This window comes from Asterias amurensis, chromosome 1 (genome assembly GCF_032118995.1).
Source record: "Asterias amurensis chromosome 1, ASM3211899v1".
NCBI lineage: Eukaryota > Metazoa > Echinodermata > Asteroidea > Forcipulatida > Asteriidae > Asterias > Asterias amurensis.
Window position 1 is genome coordinate 12,629,373 of NC_092648.1, and position 23,153 is coordinate 12,652,525.

At 39.3% G+C, this 23,153-nt stretch overlaps 1 protein-coding gene across 1 annotated transcript in view; it reads left to right on the forward strand.

Annotated features, from left to right (window-relative positions):
- The first annotated feature begins 4,866 nt into the window (after nucleotides 1-4,866).
- LOC139945984 (poly [ADP-ribose] polymerase 1-like) overlaps nucleotides 4,867-23,153 on the forward strand; it is a 74,872-nt gene continuing 56,585 nt past the window's right edge. The window contains exons 1-12 of the mRNA XM_071943552.1: nucleotides 4,867-5,080; nucleotides 8,332-8,422; nucleotides 9,234-9,427; nucleotides 10,747-10,958; nucleotides 12,089-12,176; nucleotides 13,228-13,344; nucleotides 14,880-15,085; nucleotides 16,229-16,303; nucleotides 17,417-17,583; nucleotides 19,034-19,182; nucleotides 19,839-19,917; nucleotides 21,248-21,334. Coding sequence (XP_071799653.1) covers nucleotides 4,958-5,080; nucleotides 8,332-8,422; nucleotides 9,234-9,427; nucleotides 10,747-10,958; nucleotides 12,089-12,176; nucleotides 13,228-13,344; nucleotides 14,880-15,085; nucleotides 16,229-16,303; nucleotides 17,417-17,583; nucleotides 19,034-19,182; nucleotides 19,839-19,917; nucleotides 21,248-21,334 — 1,588 coding nt within the window. The 5' untranslated portion in view covers nucleotides 4,867-4,957. The remainder of the gene's footprint in view (nucleotides 5,081-8,331; nucleotides 8,423-9,233; nucleotides 9,428-10,746; nucleotides 10,959-12,088; nucleotides 12,177-13,227; nucleotides 13,345-14,879; nucleotides 15,086-16,228; nucleotides 16,304-17,416; nucleotides 17,584-19,033; nucleotides 19,183-19,838; nucleotides 19,918-21,247; nucleotides 21,335-23,153) is intronic.

A 23,153-nucleotide genomic window follows, 5' to 3' on the forward strand; every position in this document is an offset into this window, starting at 1 on the left:
ATGTTATACTATCAACAGCTCTCCATTGCTCGTTACAAAGTACGTTTTATGGCAACAATTATTTTGAGTAATTACCAATAGTGTCCAGTGCCTTTAACAAAACCAGCGAGAAGAGTCATCTTCTTTGAACATGTTTTCATTAACTAAGCTTGGTCACGTTTATAGAGACGAAAACAGGCGGAAAACTGTCGGTTTATTTGATAAGGCCTTTACCAAATTGCTCCTAATTGAAATACGATCTGAAAAATCAATGTGACAAATTGAATTAAAACCAAGGATTGTATATGGACCGCCTAAGGAAGGGCTTCAGGAAGTCGAAAAGTTTGTTTCTTGTAATTATTTAATTTATTTCATCCAGCACTCCTCGGGTCTATGAACTTTAATAACCCATCAGATTGGCCGAGTTTCATAAAGCCTGTAAGCAACAAAACTTGCTAAGCACAAAATAATATTGCTTAGTAGAAACAGGTAACCAGCCAAACTTACTTGTTTGGATAATGGTGGCTGGTGCCCCACACAAATATTTTTTAGCAAATAAATTTTCCATCAGTACTCAGTACAAGCATTTGGGTGAATTCAGAAGAGAGTACCCTGATTACTGTTTATCTAAATGTCTTGCCATTAAAAGAAGTCCTTAAAGTTCACTTAAAAGCGTTAGCTCTCAGACAGACGTAAAAAAAAAGATGCCTAACTCAATTTGCTAAAAACATGCCCACTTGCAGACTCCGCCACATCATTTTACCGCCAATTTTGGCAATCTGCACCAAAGCGTAAATATTGAATCTTATAATCAATTTATCAGGCCTTGACGTATACACAAAACATTACAACAACAATATCCACTGTCCCCGCAATGATCTATAACAAAATATTGCAAGTTACCCTTTTCAATGTTTGCCTTACACTTTTATATAGATGTTAAATTTGCATCGGGGATAAAGAATATTCATTTTGCTTTTACACATACTTTCCCGAGTTCTGAGGAACAAAATCACAGACATACGCTCGGGTGGGATTCGAACCCACGACCTTTGCAGTTCTAGAACAGTGTATTACTTAATTACCGAAATGCTTTGTGCTGATTTTTTTTCTTCTTTCTATAGTGATTGTTGGCTGCCTTATTAACCGATTGGACTTTTTTGTTTGGTACAAATAACCCGAAATGAAATGCAATTTAATGTAATGGGAACCCAAGACTTTACAACAATTTCGATTTGTCTAGTTGGTTAGACAATGCTCTTGAATTACAACGGTCTTGGGTTCGAATTCCGACTGAGTTATATGCCTGTGATTTTTTTTTTCACAGAACTCGGGGGCACTGAGTATACAGTGCTAAGACACATCGGTGTATGTTGGTAACAAACAAAAATGAGTAGCACAGTTGTTATGTGAGGCTTGACATGACATTTCGGCATTTGGTAGTCTTGGTGCAAGACGTTTCTCGTTTCCTTTTCACGCACACCGCGGCCAATTCACCGACAGCGCGCGCAACGACTCACCTGACTTATAAGTCCACTCACCGGCTGGATAATCAAGTTACCCCATCAAGCGACTTGACGTCGTCGAAAAAGGGTTCTATTTTGAACCTTAAACTGATTGGTGATTAAAGTTCACGTGATCAAGTTTCACATCAATTTCCCTCAAAAGTGCGTCTGCCGGGTCGATAGTAATATACCCCACATCGTTGCATTTTAAAGCTGTAAGCGGTCTTCTAAATGCAAATTGCATTAATGGCACTGGACACGTTTGGTAATTCTCAAGGACCGGTGATGATAATTTTATTAACAGTGAAAATTTGGGCTCAGTTGGTCATCGTATTTGCAAGAGAATAATGAAAGAAAAAATACACTTGTTGCATTGCTTTGTGTGCTTTCAGATTCATAATAAAAGGCTTATATATATAATGAGTAAGAAAACCTCTTTCTCAAAAACTATATAAACGTTACTTCAGAGGTAGCCGTTTCTCACAATGTTTTACATTATCAAAAGCTCTCCCTTGTTCGTTACCGAGTTAGTCACTGTTAATGCTAACCATTATTCTGAGGTAGTTTATAGTGTCCATATGTGCCTTTAATAAGTGATCGTTTTAGCTCTGTTGTTTTTTGTTGGAGAGTTCACTATGCTTTTAGAAGTTCAGATGAAACCAAATCACACAATATTTCTCGGGTCACCTTTTGAGTGGGCTGATTATAGCACATGTTAATGCGCAAGCTCTCTCATTTTGTGTTGGATATACTAATGGTTCCCATGAACTGAAGTGCTATGATTGTGTGTGTGCTTAGAAGTAAGGAAGAAACAAAATCACATCCACACTTTCACGGGTTCATTTTAAAGAGCATTTTCAAAGGCACTGGACACTATTGGTAATTGTCAAAGACAAGTCTTCTCATTTGGTGTATCTCAACATAATCATAAAATAACTAACCTGTGAAAACTTGAACTAAATATGTCGTCGAAGTTCCTCTGTGTAGGATTATAGTTCACATTAATGATGTGCTAATGAAACAAAATCACATACTTTCACGGCTCACTTTTCGGTAAACGCATAATTTATTATAAGGAGACTTAAACTGTCCAGTGAGATGTCTCGAATATTGTATACAAAATGACATAAAAGCTGTAAGCACATCACGTATTCAAAATGTAAATTGCTGTGATTATTTACAATAAAGCATGTTTTAATGCTCTAGCTCTTTTTATTGAACAGACGGCCCTCTAAACAGAAAACTTTCCTTCCGTTTTGTCCGCCATATACCACTCTTGCAAAGGAGCCATTCTCTTTTCAGAGTGAATGACGGGTAGGCTACTTTCAAGTCGATTTAGAGTGAAGTTCGTTCAAATTTCACTCGAAAAGAGTGACACAGATTGTTTTTCACTCTCAAAAGAGCGAAACTGACACCACTCAGACAAGAGAGTGAAAGTCACCCTTTTACATTAAGAGAGTGGACACTGTTCGAGTGCGCATAATTGGAGGCTTGAACTGACCATTGGGATATAAATAATCATGTATATAAAGATGCCAGTGCACATTATTTGTTAATTTTCATTCCACTTTAATGCATCAGAATAAACACATTACACAGCAAGAAGCCACCTCGTCATGTTTTCATTAGCCTCTCGTCAATATTATTGTCACAGGTCTATACTGGTAAGAAATTGCACGGGTCTTTGTGTTCACATCAATATTGGTTTTATCTTGAGGGACGGGCATCTTTTTTTATTATTGTAAACCATCAACGCCCAAAGCTGAGTTTGCTGACGATAAGATGTGGAAGGGAAAAGGAGAGAAAATACAAAAAGAATATCAAATCAAACTGGCACTGGATTACTTTTTTGGTAGCAAGGCACCGCTGTGTTACGCCACCAACGTGGATGCAACCAATTTAAGGCACAAAATAATAAACAAAGGGGGTTCCCCTGAATATTAGACTTGTCCTAACACTCTTTGCGTTCATCGACTTTAATAGCTCATGACTGCAGAATTATAGTATTTAATTGTTTGTTTATAGGCCGAGATTATCTTTTCAAGTTCTTTAAATACATTTCTTTCTGTCTTTCTTGTCCTGTTGATTTCTTCTGGCCCAGCTACAGCACGTGACAAATTTGCCAAAAATATTTGGGCAAAATAAGCGTTCTTCCACTAAGCTCGCATTAGTGCTGAATCACAATATTGGTTTACTGTTTCTTTAGGCCGAGATTATTGTCCCATTTGTCAAATATCCCTTTTCTCTCCTTCTTGTCTGCCCCCCCCCCTTTTTCATTAGAAGTCCAGCTACACTACGAGAAATTCCTCTAAAAATAAGGGTTGGGTAATTTTAGAAAAACGTTGACATAGCCTCAACAGCCAATGCTAATTATATCCTAACCGTGAACCATGACATTGAAGCTGTGCTTTGAGTCATGGTTCACAGGTTGAATCATTCGTTTATAACGGATATAATGATAAGCATGCAGTCAAGTCATATCGGGCCAGAATAATCATCCTCCATAAGGCTGCATGCCATGACTTTAAAATATTAGTCAGTTGTTAGAAACATGGCAGAGGCCGAGTCCAAGCGTGATCTGCCGTTTTTGGCAGAGTACGCAAAGAGCGGCAAAGCGAAATGCAGACAGTGCCAGAATAACATATACAAGGACGAGCTACGATTGGCAGAAATGGTGCAGGTTTGTTTTTCGGATGTTTATGTTGACTTCTAAGGATGAGCAATGACTTACAAGTGTGGCTGTTGTGAGATTTTGTTTTCTGTATTTTTTTCCCAGTCGCCGATAATGAAACCACAGCTCTGTATAAGTAGCTGGAGCTCGGCGATACAGGAGCAGGGTCCAATTTTATATAGCTGCTAAGCACACAAATTTGCTTAGCATGAAATTTCTTCCCTGATAAAAAAAAGGATTACCAATCAAATTTCCATTTTTTGCATATTGCTTGTTACTTGTATTCAGCTGTTGTTTGCTTAGCCTTAAAATCATGTGGAAATTTGGTTGGTAATCCTGTTTTTATCAAGGATGAAAATTTCATGCTGAGCAAATTTTTGTTCGTAGCAGCTCTATGAAATTGGGCCTTGATCAGTAATTAAATCAAGATCAAGATCAAAAATCGTCCCTTAATTCCTATTATTCTTCAATCACGACATTAGCTTACTCATCTCTTGGAGGAAGACATTTTTAATATTTCTTCCTCTATGCTCATCTCTAGACATACCATATAAATATAACAATTTGGGAGCACAACATATGATTCCCCGGGTGTGAATTTTTGTAAATAAACACCATCTACACGGTAAGAAACAAAATGGTCACCGGGCTTACTGCACCAAGTACACGTTTTATACACAGCACACACCACATGTCAACTCGACCGCGCGATCCAAACAACACAGTGTTATGGTTGAACCAAACTGACCGACAAAAAACCCAACATTTTGCTCATTTTTACGTCTGTCACTTGGTGGCAATCATGGCAGAAGAACGGAGAGATTTTAATTTCCGGGCAGAGTACGCCAAGAGCAACAGGGCCTCCTGCAGAGGGTGTAGAGGTATTATCCCAAAAGACGGCCTACGTCTGGCCAAAATGGTGCAGGTAAGTTGGTTGCATTTGCATGATGAAGAATTAAACTGTAAAGATAAGTTTTGTTTAATAATATGGCTTGGCCTACACAGGATTGGAAAGGATTGTTTAAACACCTCACACTCACAGTCTTAAATTTTAGTGAAAAAGTGGTGGCGCCATGCGGAAAGTTATCCAATGTTTGACAATGAATTGTAGAATGAATTGCAGTAACCTTTCACAGTCAGGTTACTGCAATTCATTCTACAATTCATTGTCAAACATTTTTCGCCTGTGACGTATTTCCCTCAGGAAATGAAGTGATAAAAAAACATGACATGACAGTATGACAGCTTTTTTTCTTTACTGGTATTACGCTGTCGGCCTTTTACATAACCGGAATTATGAAGAACATGAGTGAATGTGTTTATGTTGGGCGCGATCGGTCAATCTGCGTGATCAACCGATCGCGCTGTGCTATCGACCGATCGCGCTGCGCTATTGAAATATCTATTGGTCGTGCAGCAATCGGTCGATCGCGCAACAATCGGTCGATCGCGCAACATTCGGCAACGAACATGCGCGATCAACCGATCGTGCGGGAATGGCTCGGCGCGATCGGCCGATTGTGCAGGAATGATTTTGCACGATCGGCCGATTGTGCAGGAATGGTTATGAGTGATCGGCCGATTGTGCAGGAATGGTTTTGCGCGATCGGCCGATTGTGCAGGAATTGTTTTGCGCGATCGGCTGATGTTCAGGGGCCGAATTCACAAAGATGTAACATTGATTGTAACTGCAAATCAATCGTAGTGTGACGTCACTATATAAATCACTATGGTGATACTGAAAATTTGTCCTGGGGCCTTTCTCAAAGCTCGGCTTAGGCTCCAGCTCAGGCTCCGGCTCAGGCTCCGCAGTCTGATATCCGTGCAATACGCGCTGCTCCAAAACGCAGGTTAAATGCAAGCTGCATACACAGAACGCGGAGCCTAAGCCTGAGCCGGAGCCCAAGCCGTGGTTTGAGAAAGGCCCCTGCTATGAATTTTATTGCTTTGAGAAATCGCCCTAAGGAATAGTTTACCTGCACGATCGGTCGAACGCGCGAAACCATTCCTGCACGATCGGTCGATCGCGCAAACCCATTCCTGCACGATCGGTAGATCGCGCAAAACTTTTCCTGCACGATCGGTTGATCGCGCAAAACTTTTCCTGCACTATCGGTCGATCGCGCAAACCCATTCCTGCACGATCGGTAGATCGCGCAAAGCCTTTCCTGCACGATCCGCTGATAACGGGAAAAAATACTCGTAGCGCAATCGGTCAATCGCGCAAAGATGTCATTGCGCGATCGACCGATTGTTGCGCGATCGACCGATTGTTGCGCGATCGACCGATTGCTGCGCGACCAATTGGTCTTAATTTGATCGTTCAATAGCGCAGCGCGATGTGTTGATCGCGCAGATTGACCGATCGCGCCCAACATTTACATGCTGAAAACTGCATGGGGAAAAATTTCGGTATTGCGCCACCACTTTTTCATTCGATATGAAATAATATAGTGAGATATCCCTTTTTTTTCTCTTTTTCTTTTTTTATAAGTGAAGAAGTGGTGGCGCCGTACGGAAAGTTCCCTGCATGGTTTCATTAATTTTCTCCCGAGTCGCACGTAAAAAAATGATTGAGCTCAATATTTCAAAATAAGATTTGTTATTTCATGGTTGATAAGAAAGAAACATGCACACTGTCATGACTGTGTGTGACAACACTACAGTCACCTCTTTACCAAACCAATCCTGTAGGCTAATTGAAAATATAATCATCATTTAAATTCATGGTTTAGTGGACTTTAGACATTTATTCCAATATTGGCAACTACAACAAACAGAAGCATCAAATGCAATTCAAGCATTATACAGGCTACAGCATCAATTGAAACATAATTATAACATGGCTAAAATTTGAAGCATAGTGCTTTTCAAAATGTACCCTGAGTATAAGACTAGAGGACTAGGCAAGGACAGACTGACGGACGAGACCAGCCAGTTAAGTAAACAGATACATTGTTTTAAGTGAAACAAGATTAGTACAATGACATTTTAACAGTTATCACTATTGGCCTTGTGAAAACACATTTAAGAAATACATTTTAAGTTTCCTTGAGAAACTTTCAAGCGTGAGGGATTGAACATGAACCTACAATTTTACTGATTTTGAAGTACCATCATTTGGTGGCAACTAATCATAGCAGAAGCAGCTTAGAGAGATTTTAATTTCCGGGCAGCCTACATTTAAAGCAAAAGGGCCTCCTGAGGTTGTATCTCAAAAGACGGTCTCCTTCTAGCCGAAATGGATTTGAAAAATGACTCTTGTTCTTGGATTTTAATATGCAATAATCATCTCACTTGAACATAAACGTCACATTTTGCTGTTGCCGATGCACAGTCATTAGGTGGCAATCATAGCAGAGGAACTAGAGATTAACTTTCCTAGCAGAGTCTGCTTAAAAAAGCAATAGGGCCTCATGTGTATAGAGGTTGTATCTCACAAGACAGTCTCCATCTAGCCAAAATGGTATCCCAGGAGACGGTTTAATTCAACATAAACATAACGTTTTCTTTTTTTCCCATTTTTTTTTAAGCCGCCATTCAGTGGCAATCATCATCATGATCATGTCATAAGCACAGAGAGATTAATTTCAGGGCAAAGTACACTAAAGAGTTGAAGAGACTGTATCTGACTTTGTTAAGTTTAACACAGACTCTGTCTTGCCAAGTTTCTATTTAATAATAATAATGATAATAATATTTAATAATAATAATAATAATATTTAATAATAATATTAATGATAGTGGTTTCTTACAACGCACATCCATCACTCAGTGACACTCCCTGGCGCTGTAACAAACAGTATTTCCTGCAGGGTATGTGAGACTACGTTTGAATTATGAGACCTTTTACATAGCGCCATTGGTTTATAAGGTGCTGTTTGGCGCAACATGCTGCCATCAAACAAGAAGCGAATCTGTTCTCTTTTCGATAAGTGTACTGGGTTCTTAATCGCCATCATTGCCTCCATGAAGTAACAGGCCTGATGCTATGTAAAGGAGTGGTCTTAAACATACACTTCAAAATGTACTTTCCACACTAAGCTCTTTGAGACGCCCATTGGATAGGCCTATGACATGAAAATGTTATTTTATAGGCCTACCTAATTATACATTCCTGTACACACATGTTTTGTATTTAGTTTTAGTCTGTTGATTGTCTATTTTATTCAACAGTCGCCCTTTTTTGACGGGAAACAGCCAAACTGGTATCACTACAGGTGTTTCTGGATGTACGTCAAGAAAGTTGAATCAACCAGTGATATCGGTAAGACAAGATCTTTGCAATACAATCCTGACTACTTTGGGCATATATGGTATAGGATAATACTTGAGTTGTGCGCCCTTCGTGTGCACAAATTTGCCCGATGATCATTTGTATCCAACGAATGGTGCGTACACCGAGGGCATTATGCAACTCAACCTCCAACTGTGATGTCATGCTATCGTTCCTGCGCTCCATTATTTTGCACAAATTGCGCATAACCTTGTTGCACCAAGACGACTAGGCTGCTCTAGTCATCGTCAGGAGACTGACGATTACTAGAGTGCAAGCTAGTTGAAATATTGAGTCCAATTAAGAACTCACTCCGCGGTAGTGAAGTTAACAAGAACAGTCCCTTTGATCCATTAAGTTTAGTCCAGCAGCTGATTTCACGAGTTAGGACGAGTAACTCGTCCAAACTTAGGATGGGTTCAATGCGTCCTAACGTCTATTAACTCATCCTAAGTCCTCAGTTAATCCTAACCAATTCCTAACTTAGGAAGAGTTTGATGAAATCGACGACAGGCCTATTTGCCACCTTCTGCCCAGGTAGTAATTTTATAAAACAGGACAGTTCTTTTCAGAACTGAGAAGTCTCCCGAAATTCCAAAAAATTACTCCATGGTAGTAGAATATAAAGTAAAACAAGTTCTGAAAAGAACATAAAATACCAAGCAAGTACATGTAGATAAACACAATGTGTTACCATTCTCAAAAGAACAGAGTATACACATGGTGTTACTGCAAACCAAATATACATTGATACCTCACCAAGAAATGCCTCAAATCCAATACCATTAAATGCCTTACACAGGTCACTTTGATGCACTACGCTGGGAGGACCAAGAGAGGATCAGAGAGCAAATCAACGGAGGTGGAAGTGGAAGCAGCAAGGCAGCTGCAGCATCCAAGAGTAGCAAGAAAACAGAGACATCTGAGGATTATGGAGTGGAGTATGCAAAGTCCAATAGGAGCTCCTGTAAGGCGTGTGGCGATAAGATTGACAAGGTAGACAAGGCTGAGCTAGTTCGCTGTATAGACCTTTATCATGGTGGGGTCATCTTGATTTTACTCTATTCGGTGCCATGCGCAATGAATGTTAGCATTCATTACTGTTATGTGAAACAGGGACTATGACCAAGATGGTGACAGCGTGATAAAGGTCTATATTTGATTATAACACACCTCTTGTTCGTTCTGAATTCTGATTGGCTGAAACACGGTCACGTGGGATGAACTAATATAGGCTAGTGATCGCGCGTGCGTGTTTTGCGGGAATAGTACCAGAGCGGGCACTAGTCTTTGCAAATAGTGCCCGCGGTAACAGCGCCCTTTCTTGACTTGAACCGTGAAAAAACTACAAAATTCCTTTTTCTGTTCTTATTTGACATTTTAAGACCGAGCTGTGTTATAAAACACATATTGACTGGCATAATTTGGTAACTAGTGTACGTCTATTCCCCTTGGGCCTGTGAGTGACCAGAAGAGGGGCCTATTTCCCTCGGCCTTCGGCCTCTGGAAATAGGTCGCTCTTCTGGTCACTCAAAGTCCCTCATGGGAATAGGCGTATACTAGTTACCTCGTTGCCAGTCAATATGTGTATACTATCCTGTACAAATTTTAACAAGCCTACATGTGTTGGACACAGTTAATAGATTCTGACAAGCCAGCTAGACTATTTCCTGTAAGAAGCAAGTTTAACATAATGTAGCTCAGTGCCACACCCACCTCTTTGATCTGCTTGTTGCGCTCATCTGATTACCACTGAACATGTTGGATGACTCCAGCAGCCGATTTCACAAAGCGCTAGGATTAATCCTCACTCAAGTTAGGACGAGTAACCCATCCTAACTTAGGATGGGTTCAGTGCTTCCTACGTATTTGGATTCGGAACTCAACTCGTCCTAAGTCCTAAATTAATCCTAAGTTATGAAGAGTTTGGTGAAACCGACAGCTGAGCAGTTCTGTAAGAAAAAAACCTAGAAACACTTTACTTAAATTTTCTAAATTTGGGGGGGAAATTTAAATGCCAAAATATTTTCTATTTTTTATTGCCAAATTCCTTCCCGATATAAATAACATCAAAAAGAGGTTAAACTGAGCATTGAAATAAAATGTGCCGATTTTTTTTTGCATTTCTTGGTGTTTCTGTTACACTTCTTATGAATCAAAGGTGGTATCAACATGGGGTTTTAACAGAATTAATAAAGCACAGATTATGCCCTTTTCAAATGAATAAACCAAAATAAAAAATTACCTGGGTCAACAAATGACCAATTTTGCTTGATTGCATCTCAAATATCTTTCTGTGAATTTTTCAAAAACAGGATGAGCTGCGTATTAAATACCGAAGTGCAGAAGCAGCTGCTGTGAAGGGCATCCCAGGTACCCTAGACACGTGGCATCATCTAGACTGCTTCGTCAAGCCAGACTGCTTAGCGGCCGTACAGTGGCCAGACACGCTCTCTGTTAAGCACCTGGAGGGGTTTAAGAAGCTGGACGCGGATGATCAAAAACTCCTGGAGAAGAAATTCCCCTTGTAAGAGGTTTTCAGAATCATCCTTGTTTTAAAGCTTGATTGATAGCAAAGATTAATTCTAAATGTAGAATCTTTGATGGGTTTTTGTCAACGTAATGCTGATTTATAGGCAAAATTATAGAGAAAGACACAATAAAAGTCTCGGTCGACTTTCGTTAATATGAGGACCGTTTTCCTCGTTGTGTGAGGCTTGTACTATCTGATTGCGGTAATATTAATGCACTCATGCACAAAGTGCATGACATACATGACGTGCATGCAATACAGTGGATTACTATGTACATAATGTGGGCATGTACCGCACAAACTAACATGATATATCGATATTACTCAAATACTCAATCCCATTTTGACATTGATAACGCACATGCCACTTTTTTAGTCGTATCAAAATATCAAAAATGTATGATGTTCCTAAATGGTATCAAAAACACCTGTTAAAGGCATTGTACACATTTCGTAATTACTCAAAATATACATATGCATAAACTTTTCTCGGTAACGAGCAACGGAGAGCTGTTGAAATTATAAAACATTTTGAGAATCGAATCCCTCTGTTGTAACTTAGTTTTTGAGAAAGAGGTAATTTCTCACTAAAATAATAAAAGACTTCTAGCTAGAAGCCTTTTTTTATTCATATCTGAAAGCACACTAATTTGTTTAACAAGGGTGTTTTTCTTTCATCATTTTCTCGCAACTTCAATGACCAATTGAGTCAAAAATTTCATAGGCTTGTTATTTTATGCATATGTTGGGATACACCAAATGAGAATACTGGTCTTTGACAATATTGCCAAACGTGTTCAGTGTCTTTAATCCAGGGGTCAATGGTTCAAACCCTGTTCTAGTCAATTGTTCTTTGTTCAACCGAAAATTATTTTGTAAACAAAATTAGGACAGTGTGCAATGTTCTGTATAGACCGTGTTGAATAACCCCTTTTTTGCTATAAAAGTCGCCATCATGTAGGTCAAACCGTATGCGCTCCCAAATGCGAACATCAATGAAGTATGCATCACACACTATTCCCGGTTTGATTTCTACGGCACATGCACGCACACAGTAGCCATGTTGTAGGGCAGATTGAATGGTGATGCATATTCAATCGGGTCTATTGGTTTTTTTTTTGTAGGAAGCGGAAATCTAAAGCCAGCACTGATGAGCCAGACTGTAAGAAACCCAAAGCACAAGTAGTGGATAAAGAGAAGGAAAAACTGAAGGTGAAGTGTATATTTGTTAAAAGGCAGTGGACACTATTGGTAATTACTCTAAATAATTATTAGCATAAAACCTTATTTGGTAACGAGTAATGGGGAGAGGTTGATGGTATAAAACATTGTGAGAAAAGGCTCCCTCTGAAGTAACATAGTTTTTTGAGAAAGAAGTAATTTTCCACGAACTTGATTTCGTGACCTCAAAATTAAATTTTGAGTTCTCGAAATCAAGCATCTGAAAGCACACAACTTCATGTGACAAGGGTGTTTTTTCTTTCATTATTATCTTGCAACTCCGACGACAAATTGAGTTCGAATTTTCACAGGTTTGTCATTTAATGCATATGTTGAGATACACCAAGTGAGATGACTGGTCTTTGACAATTACCAATAGTGTCCAGTGTCTTTAAATCATGATTTGCATCAGACTTTAGATCTGGGGTTAGTTCCACTCTAGTGACCGAAAATTGGCCAGCTTACACTGTAGACGCACATTTTCAAACTAGAAATGAGAGATCGCCTTACATCACAAGGTTAAGATTGATACACTTAACTGATTTGGGCCTACACCCCAAACCAACTGTCACCATGACCACATTGCCACCTACTCATGGGGCTGAAACACGGTTACCCCCTTCACAGTCTGTAAGCATGTTAGCATTGGTATCATACATACACTAGGAGCCTGGCTGGTAGAGCAGAATGCACTACCGTCCCAGCATTTTTTCACAAAGCAATTGTGGTCAAGTGCCTTGCTCAAGGGCACGAATCGAATATTGAAGTCTTATATAGCACACGTATCTTTCAAACAAGGTACTCAAGGTGCTGAGTATATACAAACTTTCAGAAAGATCCATTTATTTAGCCTTATAAGGGTTTACCAGGTCACGTGCTACAAATACCACAAGTGTCACTACCATGTGTCAAACCCAGAGCTTGGGTCCGATGAACTTGACCACTCGGCCATGACATGCCACGCTTAGGGAAAATAGACTTGGATGCACCAATCTTAAAGCGCTGCATAAGAACTGCAAATGTTTTTTTTTACACATCACAGGCACAGAGTGAAAAAGTCTGGAAAATCCGAGATGCGTTGAGGACAAATCTGACAACAACTGAGATGAAGGAGCTCCTTGAGATTAATGACCAAGAGATTCCCTCTGGGGAGAGCAAGGTATGGCTGCTTCACACACTTAGAGGGTCTATGTACTTTTTCCTAAGACAAAATGTCACAATGACACAATGTCCACAGATTTACATTAAACTTACACAGTTTGAAGATTATGATAGTAGAAAGCTTCCCTTTAAATTTTACTTACTGAGGTGCTGTATTATTTGAGAAATGAGTAAAACAAGTAATTTTCGTCTCAGTTTTAGCATGTAAAATCGTATTAACCAGTTTTGCTATGTTTATGGTACAATACCATATTTGATTAATGCGATTTTACCGGCTAAAATAATTATTAAAAAAAAAAAAAAAAAACATCTTACACAGTGCTAGTAGCTCCTGTTAGCAAGTAGCCAAACAACAGCAGTACTATATTTAAAGGCAGTGGACACTATTGGTAATTACTCAAAATAATTATTAGCATAAAACCTTTCTTGGTGACAAGTAATGGGGAGAGGTTGATGGTATAAAACAGTGTGAGAAACAGCTCCCTCTGAAGTGCCATACGTTAGTTTTGGAGAAAGAAGTAATTTTCCATGAATTTGATTTCGAGACCTCAAGTTTAGAACTTGAGGTCTCAAAATCAACCATCTAAACGCACACAACTTCGTGTGACAAGGGTGTTTTCTTCATTCATTGTTATCTCGCAACTTTGATGACCGATTGAGCTCAAATTTTCACAGGTTAGTTATTTTATGCATATGTTGAGATACACCAACTGTGAAGACTAGTCTTTAACAATTACCAATAGTGTCCACTGCCTTTAAAGCTTTAACCAAGGTTTGTACACACACATGGATGCAGCCCCAAAAGTTAATTTATTGCCAATATAACAGGCCTTGAGTTTTGCTATTGAATGGGCACAGCAATTTTTCCACTGGTAAGGGGATTGCACTACCTTTCCAACTATGAGGAAAATTGAAATTTGTATTGGAACTTTGCAAATGGGACCGCAGCAAAAACACAGGGCACCTTGGCGAATGCTGTGGGTTCTATAGTTTATTTCAAGGCCTGGTAATAATATTTACACAAGTATAGCTTTCTTAGTTACAATACACTTGCCAATAAACTCACAAATTAAAGGCAGGTGACACTATTGGTAATTACTCAAAATAATTATTAGCATAAAACCTTAATTGGCAACGAGTAATGGGGAGCTGTTGATAGTATAAAACATTCTGAGAAATGGCTCCCTCTGAAGTAACGTAGTTTTCGAGAAAGAAGTAATTTGAAAGTAATTTGAAAGCATCTGAAAGCACACAACTTTATGTGACAAGGGTGTTTTTCTTTCATTATTATCTTGCAACTTCGATGACCAATTGAGTTCAAACTTTCACAGGTTTGTTATTTTATGCATATGTTGAGATATGTTGAGACTGGTCTTTGACAATTACCAATAGTGTTCAGTGTCTTTAAAATGAATCTACCTTTTTTTCCTGCAAAAAAACCTACTCCTCTTTATACTTTAAAGCTGCAGTAATTGTATTGTGTTCCCTCAACTGCACCAATAAACATGTTCCCAATATTCTGTTTCATCAAAGCTGTTGGATCGCCTGAGTGACATCATGACCTTTGGCCCCCTGGAGCCGTGCAGCGAATGTGACCAGGGCCAACTGGTCTTGACAACTGGTGGCTACCGTTGCCAAGGCAACATATCATCATGGACGAAGTGCACCGTATTCACCCAAGATGTAAAGAGGAGGAAGAAAGTCATCATTCCTGACGACTACGAAGTCGGCACCTACCTGTAAGATTCTTTTGTGCTTTAAACTTCTTCATTTTGCTTTTAAATGGTTTATAAACAATTTGGTGTGATTGTAAAATTGACCATGACGATGGCTAGAGCCAACTAGTAAAAAATTGAGACCAATTAAGAACTCACTCCACGGAAGTAAAGTTTGTAATGAGAAGTCACCTTGCTCCACTAAGCGATAGTAGTAGCCCTGGCCAACTACGCACCTTCGACACAGGTAGTAGTGTATTTATAAGCAGGACAGTTCTTTTCAGAACTGAGAAGTCTCCTAAATTCTGAAAATCTACCTTGGAGTATTGGAGAATTTTCCAGAATTCCGAAAATTTTACTCCACGGTAGTACATAGAATATAAAACAAAACGAGTTCTCAAAAGAACATGATCTACGTGGCAAGTACATGTACATGTAGATACACACATGGCGTTACCGCATACCAAATATACACGTACATTGATACCTCACCACGCAATGCCTCAAATTCCTTATTGTAAAAATTTGCATTTCTTTTAAAGTGACACAATTTATGTAGAGAATCTAGAGTCTAAATGTTATATGGCGTGTCCTGGCCGAGCGGATAAGAGCACCGGACCCAAGCTCTGGTGTTTGTGGTCAGCAGAGTGTGGGTTCGAGTCCATGTTGTGACGCTTGTGTTAGCAGGACACCTAACCACTATTGCTGCATCCTTCGGATGGGACGTAAAGCCATAGGTCCTGTGTGTTGTCTAATGCACTTAAAAGAATCCAGCGCACTTATCATAAAGTGAAGGGGTTCGCCCTGGTGTTCCTTGTTTCAGATGGCAGCATATTGCACCACAGCACCTTGTAAACCATCACATAGTGCTATGTAGAGGAATAGGTCTCACACTTCAAAACGTTGCTCCACATACCATGCAGGAAAAATACTGATTGCTGAAGCACCATGAGTGCATTTTAGCCCTATGGATTTTATTAATAGTATTATCTGAGTATTATTAATAGTTAATGTTATGTTATTTTTTGTTAGTAACTAAGCCAGTAGACTTGTGTGTTTGCAATGCCTAATCCTTTTCACTCTTTTATCAAACTTAAGTTTTGCAAGATTGATTCTGTTGATTCAAACCAAATTAAGAAATTGTATGTACTGTTACTCCCAAATCAGCGAGTCCTTCAAGTTTAAAGCCTACAATGGTGGCAAGCGGTTGTTCCCAAAAGAGGAGGCTGGACCATCAAAAAGGTTGGCAATGTTTTACTTTCTTTTTCCCTTCAGAATGCTGTTTTAATTGAATGAGAAATTAGTATTTTCTGAATGTATTATTTGGTTTGCAGTAGCACTACTACCACGGAGTAGAATATAAAGCAAGACAAGTTCTCAATGGAACATAATCTACCCAGCAAATGGTGTTACCACAAACCAAACTTGCATTGATACCACATAATGCAATGCCTTAAATGCCATGCACAATGTTATGGTTCTGCCATTTTGCTTTTCCTCCATTCAAATCAATGTGTAACTAAAACGAGGCTGTAAAGTAAAATAGTATGTCTCGTTTTTACAAAAGAGTATTGCTTAATGTTAGGGAATACTGGGAACTAACATCACTGCTGCACCATGAAAGACGTGTTGTTTAAAGACCAGTACAAAAAAGAGTGACTTTGTGCATTTGAATTCGACACAGCAGGACCCAAAAGCAGAGAGTTATGCTTAACAATATCTGCTAAGCAACAACAAGCAGGATACCATTTGCAGATTCTACATGTGATATGGTATTTTAGCTGGTAACCTTATTCTGGTTAGCATAATTTGTTTTCTTAGTTTATTTTTTGTGCTTAGGCAGCTATATGAAGTTGGGCCCAAAAGTGCAATGTTTGGAACAGGACGTGGTCTTGAGTGTGTCATGGCCTAGCTGCTAAGAGTACCTGATTTAAACTCTGGTAGTTCTACATAGTAACACTTTCTATCTGGTGTTTCTGATCAACTGAGTGTGGGTTCGAGTCCCAGTCGTGACATCTGTGTCCTTAAGCAAGACACTTAACCATGATGCTTTGTCCTTCGGATGGAATGTTAAGCCGTTGGTCATGTGTGTTGTGTAATGCACGTAAAAGAACCCAGTGCACTTATCGAAAAGAGAAGGGGTTCGCCCCTTGTTCCTGGTTTGATTGCCAGCATATTGCACCTTGTAAACCATTACATTTTGCAATATAATAGGTCTCATAATCCAAACGTAGTCCCACATACATTGCAGGGAAAAAACCTGTATGCTTAAAGCGCCTTGAGTGCCACTGAGTGATGGATATGCGCGCTTTATAAGACGCCACTAATATTGTTACTTTGTCCTTATGAATATAGTACAGCACCGGTACGAGGATCCACAAACCCATTGCTTAATGTTGCAGTAACATCAGCTGGGAAGCTGAGCCTGTCCATCAGTGTGATCAAGGAGATCGTAGCTCAGCTTGGCGGGAAATACTCTACGTCTGTCACCTCATCAACTGCGTGTGTTGTCAGCTCAGAAGGTAAGACAAAGTTCCTATTGTCCTTAGGACAATAGGAACCAGACTATTTTGTTCTTCCAGCCTCGGTTTGGTAACATTGATACCAATGGGAGAAAGTCAATATGGCCGAACCATGATAAAGGTCTATAGTCCTTATGCGCATATCATATCATATCAGTAGGGCGCCCTCACCTAGAGGTCAAAAAGTGGTCGTTTATTTGCCAAACCTGTACCCCGCTTAGAAATCTGTGTATTTCGATTGTTTAATCATCGTTTTACCTCTAAGAATACTCTCACCACCCTTCTACTTATTTGTGTATTTTTGGGGGCTGATCAACCCATGCCCGATGTGGCATTTGAGGTACAAACATGCTTTTGTGTAATAATAATAATAATAATAATAATAATAATAATAATAATAATAATAATAATAATAATAATAATAATAATAATAATAATAATAATAATAATAATAATAATAATAATAATAATAATAATAATAATAATAATAATAATAATAATAATAATAATAATAATAATAATAATAATAATAATAATAATAATAATAATATCGAAGTCTTGTATAGCGCACGTATCTACCAAACAAGGTACTCAAGGCGCTTAGTATATACAAACTTTCAGAAAGATAGGTTGTTGCAGTGATGAATTCTGAGACCCAATTATTTAGCACCTTATAAGGGTTTACAAGGTGCTACGGCGCATTAAGCAGCCACAACCAGGAACACTGGGGCGAACCCCTTCTCTTTTCGATAAGTGCACTGGGTTCTTTTACATGCCTTACACAACACATGGGACCAACGGCTTTACGTCCCATCCGAAGGACGAAGCAATGGTTAAGTGTCTTGCTCAAGGACACAGTGTCACGGCTGGGGATTCGAACCCACACTCTGCTGATCAGAAACACCAGAGTTTGAATTCGGTGTTCTTAACCGCTCGGCCACGACACTTCCACACTGTGATGAGTAGAGCCATTGTCCAAGGTGCTTCATTGCAAGAATTGCAAGAGTTGTGGATTCACATCCCACCTGAGTAATATGCCTGTGATATTTTTTTCACAGAGCTTGAGAAAGTACTGAGTATACAGTGCTATTAACACACATCGGTGTATATGGGTAAAAAACAAAGTTAATATTCTTTATCCCCGATGCAAATTTAACATCTTATATATATCGTTGCGGTACCCGCTGCCAAAACTTAGGATTCGAACTGCCTCTTGCTACCGGGCAACCTCGGTAGTCTAGTTAGTAAGACACTGCTCTAGAATTGCAAGAGTTGTGGGTTCGAATCCCACTCGAGTAACTTGCCTGTGACATTTGTTCACAGAGCTCGGGGAATGTACTGAGTATACAGTGCTTACACACATCGGTGTACATGAGTAGTTATTGTATTGTAAATAATGTAACTAAGGCAGTGCTGATTTATTTCTCCCCAATCTCATTCATATCTCCAGGTGAGGTGAACAAAAGGTCACCAAAGATAACCAAGGCTGAAGACCTCGATGTTCATGTAGTTTCTGTTGAGTTCCTGAATGAGGTTGAAAAAGGCGGCGATATACTCAAGCTGATCCCACAACACAGCATAGCTCCCTGGGGCTCAGATGTAAGTACAACCTATAGACCAATTCGACACGCACCGCGCACCATTTGCTGCAGTGTCTTCAATGCCTAGATTGTGCACAAAGACACCGCAGTTGCTAATTATTTTCAATAGAGGGCGCTACAAATTTTGTTTCGTCGGATTGGTCTATAGACCTTGATCATGCTGCCACCATATTGGTCATGTTCCTTGTATCGAGTAACAATCATGCATGCTAATAATCACCTTGCAATAAGGAACCAGACTATTTTGTTCTACCAGCCTCGGTTTGGTATCATTGATGTGAATGAGAGAAATTCAAGATGGCTGCACCATGATAAAGGTTATAGACCTTGATCATGCTGCCACCATATTGGTCATGTTCCTTGTATCGAGTAACAATCATGCATGCTAATAATCACCTTGCAATAAGGAACCAGACTATTTTGTTCTACCAGCCCGGTTTGGTATCATTGATATCAATGAGAGAAATTCAAGATGGCTGCACCATGATAAAGGTTATAGACCTTGATCATGCTGCCACCATATTGGTCATGTTCCCTGTATCTAACAATAGTAATCAAGCATGACATTCATTGTACAAAAAGGAACAAATTTATAATGAGAGTAGAATGGTGAAAAGATCCAATTGACATGTTATTATTTTCATTTAATTGTAGGTTGCAGACAGGATTAGTAAAGATGAAACAGACAGTAGAGGGTCGTCTACTAGCTACAGAGGCCAAGATTATGCAATAGGTGAGCATTAATGTTCTTGAAATTACTCCACAGACAGAGCTTTGTGCAGGCACAATGTGTACACAGCTCCAAGAAAGAAAACTTAAACCTGGTTCATACTTCCTGCAAATGCGAAGGCGAAGCGCATGTTGACGTCACAAATTTGCAACGAGTAATTCGCAGCAGTTCAACTTCACTTGCGAATATCGCTGCAAAAGGAAGGCTGTAACGTCAAATTCACATCAAATTCGCATCGCCTTCGCATTCACAGGAAGTATGAACTGGGCTTTAAGGGGATGCAATTTTATATTTCCGACAATAATCCACAAGGGAAACTGACTGGCTAAATTTTGGATGATTTGGGGTAGAAAAAAAGAAAATTTGACTAGTCACATCCCGTGGCTGCCACTTCCCAGGTTGTGTCACAACTTGGGTGTGATCCCTGGCTACATTGCAAATAATGGTTGTATGTCTTCAGACTGGCACCCCCGAACAAAGATATTGGCAAAATAGGGAGATTTACATTTATATATAGGGCTAGATAGCTCAATTGGTGAAGCGCCGGTACATTAATCCAGAGTTCAAAATCTCATTCTAGTCAATATTTATTTGTTTAACCACAACTTATTTAATATAGCATATTATGGACTATTAAAAAAGCTGAAATACTAGTGAAATAAAAAGCTAGCTGGTCCTGCTGGCTAGTCAATGAACAAGTTAAGGGCAAACCCAAACCAGTTGTTTCTATGTTTTGTCAGGGAGTTGGTGCAAACAAAACATATTACTTTACAATTTGCTTAAAGGCACTGTACACGTTTGGTAATTGTCAAAGACCAGTGTTCTCACTTGGTGTATCTCATCATAAGCATAAATTAACAAGCCTGTGAAAATTTGGGCTAAGTTGGCCATCAAAGTTGCGAGAAAATTATGGGGGAAAAACGCCCTTGTTGGACGAATTTGTGTGCTTTCAGATCAGAATAAAAGACTTCTAGTTAGTGAGAAATTACCCCTCTCAAAAACTATGTTACTTCAGAGGGAGCCGTTTCTCACAATGTTTTATACTATCAACAGCTCTCCATTAATCATTACCAAGTTAGTTTCTAAGTTAATATTTGTTTTGAGTAATAACCAAATGTGTACCTTCCCTTTAACAATATTACATAACAATTTGCTGCTAAAATGTAAGCAAAATGGAGCAGGATACCAGTCACAAATTGTGCGTGTGACGTGGTATTTTAGCTTGTTACCTTAATCTAGTAAGCGAAACGTTATTGTACTTGGGTTCTTTTTGTGGTCAGCTGTTCTGTACCGTTAGAATTAACATGAAATCTTCCCTTACATTTCTAAACAGATTATGGGCGTTTCAACAACAAGAGTGCGTCGAGTGGAGTGAAGAAAGTTCAGCTTAAGGGTGGGGCAGCAGTGGATGAAGAGTCAGGTCAGTCATTTTATCCATTTACAGAGATACCAACATACACGATTTGGGCGTAGCAAATACGATTTCGAGCCGTGACTACGACGCTACGATAATACTCAATAAAACACGCTAAACAAGCCGCCCAATATAATTTGATTAAATAGTACAATACATGCAAACAACGAATGAACTATTAAGTGGAAATAAAAATTAAGAAAAATATCCAAATAATTGTAACAGAAAAGAAAAAACACTTTTATTTTTAGAACGCAGTGTTGAATAATAGCGGCGAATTCACTCGAACAATGTACGTGTCTCGACGTAGTGATTGTTGCGTGCCCTCTGATCCCCCGCTGGCTGGCCGGACGAGTATTTTTACGCTAGTGCATTGCTGCAAGATCGTACCCATTGATTCTATTACACCATGGGGAATAGTGCACACGTGCGTGGGGAATGAGGAGTTTTGGTTTTTTTTTCATTTTTTTTTTTCATTTTTTTTTTCACATTATAAACATTTGTAGCTGTTCTGGTGGTGCATACAGAGGTAATTGTTATTTCAGGACAATGCCTGAAAATGAGCTAATTAGCATTGTAGAGAGTAATAGAAAGATCGGTTTAGGGAGCCCAAGCCACGCTCGCCCTTAACTTTTGGGAGATGCTACTCTTTTTTTAAATTCAATGTTGGCATCTCTGCATTTATAAACAAGATTTTTGAGAGTTTTTATGACAGTTCATCAGCTCCGACCAGATGATCCTTATTGCCATTTGAACCAGCCGGTTCTACCCTGTCGACAAATCCAACAATAGACCCCATTTACGTCATGAGCGCAAACAGCGCCCCACACTGAGTTCAAAGGAATACCTCTCACTAGTTGATAGTTGGTATAGACTACGCAAATCTTGTACATATTGGAAACGCTGGAGATGTTTTTTTTTATTTCCCTAAACACAATAAAGCAACACTTTTTTTGAACCTCTCGTTTCCATAATTATGATTGAGACTTGCACAGTCTCTATTAGTAAAGTCTGTCTCTACTGCAGGGGACAGTGTACTTTGTACACACTTTAACATTGCATTATCTTTGTATATGATCTGATCGTGAGATTAAAAAAAAGGTGGTCCGTGGAGGCGTGTACTTCAACAGTGGCAGAGAGTGACCTCTCTCCCATAACCAGTTAAGTAGGTGTACACATTCAAACCGAGGACCTATAACAAAAGAGGACACTAGAATCCACGGTTCGGGAAAGATCCACAGTTGGAAAACCAATAAACAAAAGAGTATAAACAAAAGAGGGACAATGGGAGGTCCGCGGTTGCAGTCGTATACACACTTGTTTGGGTTGGCGATGTGGTACAAAAAGAAGCATCGACCAAAAGGCTCAATGCACTGTTATTGTTCCTGGAGACATGGGTCATGTTCATTGCTGCTGGTGGCACCCTGTTAAACTTGATTGCATGATTGTAAACTAAGATCAGTTTATGATCTACTCGATATCGACCTGGATTCCCCCCCCACACACACCTGCTTCTGTTGGCTGTGGTGCCTTTGGTTGGGACAATCTCCCCAGCAATACCTGCTCTTCAACTTTATCAGGTCTACAGTTAACAAAATTGCAAAAAATAGTTTTTTATGTCTCAGTGCCTTGATCGAGTACCTTGGATTTGTGAGCTATTTAATAATAATAGTATCATGTAACAAATGTTGACTTGGCTGTTGACCACCTTTAAACCTACACTGATCCCCCTGTCTTTATCCACAAAGATAAAGACGGACACCAGTCTTACAGGCCCAATGATTTCATTGGATATACTTGCAGTGATGAAAGCTTTTAAACAAAG